This window comes from Scleropages formosus, chromosome 3, assembly GCF_900964775.1.
Source record: "Scleropages formosus chromosome 3, fSclFor1.1, whole genome shotgun sequence".
NCBI classification, from domain to species: domain Eukaryota; kingdom Metazoa; phylum Chordata; class Actinopteri; order Osteoglossiformes; family Osteoglossidae; genus Scleropages; species Scleropages formosus.
The window spans coordinates 8,933,189-8,941,450 of NC_041808.1; the positions used below are offsets into that span (position 1 = coordinate 8,933,189).

Here is an 8,262-nt window from a genome sequence, read left to right on the forward strand (position 1 = left end):
TAATAAGGGAACAAGGAACTTCTTCCATTTGTTCATCTCAAATGTCATACCATTTCTTGAATGTAGAGCAGCTGTAATGTGAAAAGCAACCTAAAAATAGACAAATAGTCAAACATGTATGAGCTCCAAAAGCAGGACTGTAACTCTCCATGGACAAGGGCATCCATGCAGCGATGAAATGATGACAACGAAAAGTTCAGCAGGCGGTGTGGTGGTGAAGGCCGTTGCCTTGCAGTCGGTACCTGTCATGATGCATCCATCTCATCTCGCGTTCAAAGTTCTTACCCTGACTTTTTACAATAAAAATTACTGTTGAATAAATGGTGAGTCAGTATAAAGCGTTTAGCGCACAAACCTCACGCTGTAAGTCATAGTATGGGACAAGGAGTCGGATCAACAGACAATAATAAGGGGCTGAAGAACAAAGAAAGAAGAGACAAGAGCAAGAGAGTCCTTGGAGCGATGGCGATAGATCTGTTAGCTGTATTAAAATACGAACTCGCATTAATAATCTCGGTTTGTAACCGCTGAGCGTCACAGCCAGATGTACTTTTTGTTCCCTTGTTTACTCCATTCATTCCGGGGGCTTTAAATGACCTCATCGCGCACGTGGCCTCCCGGGCCCCTTGACAACAGCCCCGGAATCCACCGCAGCCCCACCCCAGCCGTCCGCTCGGGGTGGGGGAAGGGGTGGGGGGGTGTCTCCAACCCAAACAAAGGGACGGAGCGGCTCGCTCTCACAGCGGCCACCCTCGAGACTCCTCGAGCTCTCAGATCCAAACCCGAGACCGGACATGGCGATCGCGCACGTGGCCACCGAGTACGTGTTCTCGGACTTCCTGCTGAAGGAGCCCTCCGACAAAGGGGGGTCGCGGGGCGTGCGCGTGGAGCGCTCCGTGGACAAGGTTACGACGTTCATCTCCGTGGGGCTGCCACTCCTGCTCATCTCGCTGGCCTTCGCGCAGGAGGTGTCCGTGGGTGAGCGCGCGCATTCGCTGTCAACCCCACAGTAAAAGAAATCAAAGTGTGCGCTCAGTCCGCTGGGACGAGCGGAGACGAGAAGAAAGCGATCGCTCGCGTGCATCATATTGGCTGTCATTTGTAATGTCTGAGATCCATAAGCGTGCTGGACTGCTGACAGAAATACCAATCAGTATTGAATGTCCAAGTCCCTTTTGGATATTTCCATGTAAATATGTATACATATTTATCTGAAGCACTGTCTGATGCTCAGGATTGGTAGTGGGACAGTGAACAAACCCCCATCCGACTGTGGACCTTTGGCTGAAGATGCTCTGTAGCAAGGAGAAGTTGCCATAGTGATGTTATTGATGATGGTGCAGATGATGCTGTTGATGATACTGATGAGACTAGTGGTACATCCAGCCTGTTGTTCTTTGGGTTTCTTTTTCACTGTCAGTTGAATGATGCTAATGATGATCAATTTAACTTTCATGTGTACCTAGTGCAGGTGTACATCACAGTGAAATTCTTGCAGACTGTCTCCTGCAGAGGGGGCGCAGGGGCGTGGTGGGCTTGACCAGGTCCCGCTCTCTGGCGGGTCTGGGGTTCGAGTCCTGCTTGGGGTGCCTTGCGACGGATTGGCGTCCCATCCTGGGTGTGTCCCCTCCCCCTCCAGCCTTGCGCCCTGTGTTGCTGGGTTAGGCTCTGGTTTGTCGCAACCCCGCTCGGGACAAACAGTAAAAGTAGTAAATACAAGCCAGGCAATAAATTCAGAGACAGTAAATGCAACCCCACTAAACAGACAATAAAAATAACACTGACACATTATATATAACATCTATATATATATATATATATATATATATATATATATATATATATATGTGTGTGTGTGTATATATATATATACATATATGTGTGTGTATATATATATAAATATATATATATATATATATATATATATATAGAGAGAGAGAGAGAGAGAGAGAGAGAGAAAAACACAAATCAGGTCAAGTCTTTCCATGCAACTGTCAATGTGGGTGGGTGTGGAGTAACCTTTTGGCTTGTGGCTAGAAGCTGTCCATAAGAGGAGTTTTGAGGTACAAGTACTAGTAGACCAAACTGGGAGACCAAGGGTTTCAACCCTATGTTTGTTCAGTTGGCTGATATGTTTCTTTAGAGCAACTTGAAATAATATACATACACAGCTCAATACTTTTACTGAAGTACTTTTTAAAGACAAGTGTCTTGATCAAAGGTACTAGTGTTGCATTTACATTTTTTCCATTTAGCAGACTCACACACACACACACACTTTCAGAACCACTTGTCCCATATGGGGTTGCAGGGAACCGGAGCCTACCCGGCAACACAGGACCTAAGGCCGGAGGGGGAGGGGACACACCCAGGACGGGACACCAGTCCACCCCAAGGCACCCCAAGCAGGACTCGAACCCCCAACCCACCAGAGAGCAGGACCCGGTCCAACCCACTGCACCACTGCCCCCCCTCATTTAGGAGACTCTTTTGTCCAAAGTGATGTACATCTCAGCAAAAGTACAATTTATGCATTGCATTAAGAGAAAGAGACATACCTGCAGACATGACTCAAGTAAACCTAGTTTGTTACCTACCACTTGCTGCACCAAAGTTCATTGTTCAAGTAGGTGCATAAAACACAAGATAGACAAATCCTGATACCCTCCTACCAATTTTTTTTTTTTTTTTAAATATTATCAGCTACACAAGCAAGCAAATACAATGCCAGAGTAGTGGTTGACTAAAGGCTTTGTCTGGTGATGCTCATGAAGTTACAGTGCGTGAAAATTTACACCGTACATGAGCTGGAGAGATCTTGGGCGAAATTAGTTGGATTTGGATTTAGAAAGACAGCAGCTCTTACCACTACACTGCCAGATGTCTCAAGGCACAGACTGAGTGATGGATGGTTATCATCCACCAGGTGGATGTGTCAGCTAGGGGGAAAATAGGAAGAGCTGTGTGTCAGCTGCATTACAATGACGGAAGAATCCATGCAAGACAATGAATGGGCCAAGGGAAGTGGTATAGATCGAGAAGAGTAAGGGACCAAGTACCGAGCCCTGCAGAACTCTTTACAGAGACTAATGGGTAGAGAGTGAACTATACTGAACCAGCTGGGGCAGCTGATAGTGTAGCTGCTATCTTTAAACCCAAAGGTTGCTGCTTTGACTGTTCCCTCCTGCTGTAATACCCTTGAGCAAGGTCTTTACCCTAAATTGCTCCAGTTAATAAAGGTTACCCATCTGTGTAAATAATTGTAAACCTTTTTTGGAGAAAAGTTTAGTTCTGGACTGAGTTTGGGTTCAGAGGAAATTTCTTTAACAGCGGTGAGAGGTAGGTCATTTCAAATGCAAATGAGAGTGATGAATTTAAGAGAAAAAATAAGTTCCAGAGAAACTGTAAAAGAGAAGCATAAAAGGAGATAGAACGGCAGCTGGGTGTAAGAGCAGGAGGTCAAAGATGATGGTGTCAGAGAGGGGGTACAAAGCAGGGGACAACCCCTTTTTGGGAGTCCTGGCATAGGTGGAATTGGTTGATGTGGAGAACTTGGTAGTGGTGATGGAATCAGTTTTGTTTCTGCCAGCTGGATGAGGTTTTTGATTACAATAAGGAATGGAGAGATCCTGTTACTTTTTGTCAAGTCATTGTCCTGTCAAACTGTCCACCCCTAGAGGTGACTTGCTGACACTTTTCCTGCCCTATGAGGTTCATACACATTGGCGACTGTTACCCCCTCCCCTAGGAACCCAGATCAGCTGCTTCCCTCCCTCCAGTTTCTCGATACGTCAGGCCGCCTATGTGGACTCCTTCTGCTGGGCGGCCGTGCAGCACAACCGCATGTCCACTGAGGAGACCCGTCACCTGCCCCTCTGGTTGCATAAGGTGAGACACATCCATCATGTTGTGTAACGTAGCACTCCAGGGTGTGAAACAACTGCAAAGAGTGCTGCACAGCACTGCGGGGTCTGAATCTACACAACACTGTAGCACTCTTTACTCATTCTTCCCGACTGACACTGCCAGGCTGAAACTGCAGGGCCTCAAGACGGACAGTTGCATTGGGGGTTAAGATGCTGAGGCAAAAAGTGCCAGAGGATTTGAAGGTCAAGAAGAGCGTGAGGGTGGGGCTTTGGGAAGTGTGGGAGGGGCTTTGAGATGTCTGGGATGGGCATTGAGAAATGTGGGAGGGACTTTGAGATATGTAGGATGGGCTTTGCAAAATGTGGGAGGGGCTTTGAGAATTGTGGAGCACAGTGGAGTTGTCCACTTTACATTTCCAGATAATTCATGAGCTAACGTAATATGAGCATGGTAATAAATGACTTGTGTCATGGACTTTCTGTTCTTGTATGACCGAGAATGCATGTGATTTTTTTTTTTTTTTTTTTTAAATCCTTGAACTCATACACAAAAAAGATGGGAAGTTTTCTCATGATTTTGAGCTGATGAATAATTTCAAGCTGCTTCTGTCAAAGAACAAAAGGAAATATAAAATAAGCCCCAAAACTTTTGTGTTAACCTTTATTTATTTATATTTGAATTGTTCTTTTAGTTTTTAAATTAAATTCTATTCTTGCTGCAGGTGCAACATTTTCTCCTGCATGAAAGCTTGATAAATGTGACTCTGAATCTGAATGCATTGTTTGGCCTGACGGTCGAGACAGCAGAATGGCCTGAACTGTTCGCTGTCATCCGCATTTTTATCTGATGACCTTCCAGTAGAACTCACTGAACCAGAAGAACTAGGCCACCAGGACTAGTGCCACCGAGGGGGGAGGAAGGAGGTATTGGCTCCTTCTGTGGATAGTTCACCCCTAGCTAGAAAAATAGATGTTTGATCAGTGTTCCAGGTGGGCTGAGGAATAGCTCATCATTGTTTCCGCTGCTCCATTCCGTCAGTCATTACAGAGAGCAAATACATAGATAATCTAAGCAGATGGTGCCAAAGTCATTTATAGAGGCGCCAGGAGATCAGGAGAGATGTTGGCTATGAAAGAGATGGATTTGAGTCCCTTCTTGAGGGATTCAACAGGTTTTAGGGAAAGAAGGAGTTTATTTCACTTCATAAGGGTCAACACTGAGAGCTTAAAGATTTGATTTTGGACCCTTGTGAGTGGAACCGCAAGTGGCCTGAGGAGGAGGGGCACAGCGCTCTTGCCAGGTGGAGCAAGTGAACAGATCCTCTAGGTATTGGGGAGCAGACCCTCTGACTGTCTTGTAGACTGTAACCTGAATGTTGAACTCACTCTGTCTGTTTCTCTCCTCCAGTACTTCCCTTACATGCTCCTCCTGGTAGCCCTCTTCATGTACTTGCCATCCGTCATCTGGCGTTTCACAGGCACACCACACCTCTTCGCTGACCTTAACTTCATGTTGGAAGAGCTGGACCGCACCTACAACCGTGCTATCAAAAGAGCAGAGGCCTTGGTATCTGGCAAGGAGCCTGGCGACAACCAAGGGTACAGTGGATGCACATACACAAACACTTTGACATTCCTTACATCAGTCTTACATTTAGTCATGATGTCCATGAGATTCACAGTGGCCAGGCGTGTCAGCTGGTTCACTGAAAGAAAGCTGTAAAGTGATTGTGAAGTTAAAGTAGGTACAGTATGAAGTGAATCTGGAGTGTTTGAAAAGTGTGCTTTGTTTGGCTAAATGTACATTTTAAGCAAGAAGGATGCTTCATCGGTGTTGACAGAATGAAAGCAGGAATAAGGTCACCTCAGTGATGATGGGTCTTAACACAGATGTTCTCCTGGCTTTGCAGGTCCTCAGACAGGTGCTTTAAGTACCCGCTGGTTGGTCAGTACCTCAAAACCAAGAGGTCTTCTAGGAACCTGGTAGTCAAATACCTGTTCTGCCGTGCTTTGACACTTGTGACCCTGGTGATGGCCTGCTTCTATCTGGGCTACTACATTAGCCTGGCATCCACCACTGACGAATTCACCTGTGACATCCGCACAGGTCGCCTGCGCAACAGCAGCAATGTACCAAGTGCCTTCCAGTGCAAGCTGGTTGCTGTGGGCATCTTCTGGCTGCTCAGCTCCATCAACCTGCTGGTGTACATCCTTCTGGCACCCCTAGTGGTGTATGCTGCCATTGCACCTCTGCGCCAGGGTGCCGCCTTCCTGCGGCCGTACGAGGCGCTGCCTGATTTTGGGGAGCTGGACCTGACCCCACCCTTCTGCAACGACCTGGGCATATACCTCTGCTTCTTGGAGGAGAACCTGAGTGAACTGAAGTCGCACCGCTGCCTGCTGGTCCTGGCTCGGCTGCAGGAGGAGGCAGGTGACTCGACACTGGATATCGAGTGCCTCCTACGCACCTTGGGCCAAGTGAAAACAGATGGGCTGGACAGCAGCTCTTTGACCACACTCAAGGCCAAGGATGATTGTACCCCGCAGCTGAACGGTAAGACACATTCAGCAATGTTAACCCTATCCATTACCTTAGCTAGTGCCTCTGAACAGTGTTTATGGGTACTTTTAGTGGCAGGCACAGAGCTTAAAATCCAGACACGATCATCAAGTCCAGAACTGAACTGATCTTCTCGTACTTATTACCACGGCAACAGCTCAGACATTTAGCAGAGTTACACTTATTGTGCTACTTGTACTTAAGTACATTTCTGTATAAGCTGTACTTTTCAGAGTAACTTCTCCAACCAGATTATAGAAATAAATTGTGTGTGTTTGAATGTTTTCCTCAGATGTTCCCTCTGTGTTGGATGATGCGCTGTTGAAAGACTCAAAGCAAAGTAATAAGAAGAATGAGAAGATGGCACGTTAGAGCGTCATGTGTTGGCCTTGAACAGGAGATGGATCTTGTGACAAAGCATATAATGCTGGATCTACAGCCTAATGGCATGGCTTTATGGAATGAAAATTCTGCCTTTAAGAAAATCAAGCCTTACGAGTATTACATCACACTCATACTTTTAATAATTGAAATTTCATTGATATTTGAAATATGCAGTTGTTTTGTAAATGCCAAGCTCTCCTTCTCTTAAGTCCTTTAAATTTCACTTTTGAAATAGTACAGCTGACTACCTCTACTCAGTAGGATGCTCTGATAACGCAAACACTGGATTTTATGAACCTGAAAAAGTTTAAGTGCCGAATGTGAATTTTCCATGTGTCTCTTTTTAAAAATTAGCCAGTGGAAGGTCCCTTTATTACCAGCCCTTTAAATGCTCAGTAATAATTACTGATTGTCAGTTTGTTTGAAACTAGTCTCTCTAGAGGTGGTTTCTTTCTCAAAGAATGACCTTGACAGAAAGGGTCAGCAGGTGGCATAGTGATTATTGCTGACACTATGGAACCTGGATAACTTTACTGTGTAATCACTGTGAAGTTGATTATCTAACATGGTAAGTGACCTTGGATTAATGGTTAATAATAAATAAAGGTTTTGTTAATAGGATGCTTTCTGACACTAAAGGATTTTTTAGTGTGAACAAGAACTCAGAATGTGGCCTTCCTATTAGTGATAATGACTTAATTGGATAGCTTTGTAGATACGCATTTTATTTGTGTATAATGTAAGTGCCAGCTAACCATATTTTTATTTTGCCATTTCAACAAGTATTGTGTTTTTAAGTCGATGGTACCCATTCCGCTATTTAAAACTGTGGAGCATGAAATGCTGTGAAATATTAATTCATGTTTGGATGGCTTTGTATTTATTATGTTTTATTTGTAACTTGATACTGCTCTGACTCATGAATATTTATTAACATTAGAGCTACAAAAGCCATACAGAGCTGTTACAGGAGCCTAGGGGGCAGGTCTAAAGGCTTAAGGGGCGTGACTGCTGCATGTTTATAGGATAGTTCACAAGCCACAGAAAACACAGATTTGCCTCAGCTGTAGGATCTGCAGACCTGTTTAAAATGTTGAATATGTTTGATTATTTGATTATTCTTTAAGCAAATAAATATCTGTGATCTCATTGTGATGTGTTTCTTGCTTTCATGTTTTTTATGGTTTAAGGCGCTAAGTCTTGACCGTGTGACGGTTTCTCACCTGTTACACAAAGCACACACATGACATGTCATCGATCCTGTAGCGGTGAGGACATCAGTGAGGTGAGCGGTGAAAGCAGCAGTATGTTAACCCTCACCTGCACATCTTGTTTTAACTCTTACTGGAACTAATTTAAATGAGAAACTACTCATAGTTTCCATTCATATCACCAGCTACACAAATAAGGATGTATAGAGATACCTCTGAAAGTCACACCAAGTCATAATTT

At 44.7% G+C, this 8,262-nt stretch overlaps 1 protein-coding gene across 1 annotated transcript; it reads left to right on the forward strand.

Annotated features, from left to right (window-relative positions):
• Positions 1-439: 439 nt before the first annotated feature.
• LOC108923766 (pannexin-1-like) lies at positions 440-7,873 on the forward strand. Its single transcript, XM_018734715.2, has 5 exons — positions 440-978; positions 3,749-3,888; positions 5,275-5,465; positions 5,777-6,420; positions 6,719-7,873. The coding sequence occupies exons 1-5, from the start codon at positions 795-797 to the stop codon at positions 6,796-6,798; spliced, it is 1,239 nt and encodes a 412-aa protein (XP_018590231.2). The 5' UTR covers positions 440-794; the 3' UTR covers positions 6,799-7,873.
• The last annotated feature ends 389 nt before the right edge of the window (positions 7,874-8,262 follow it).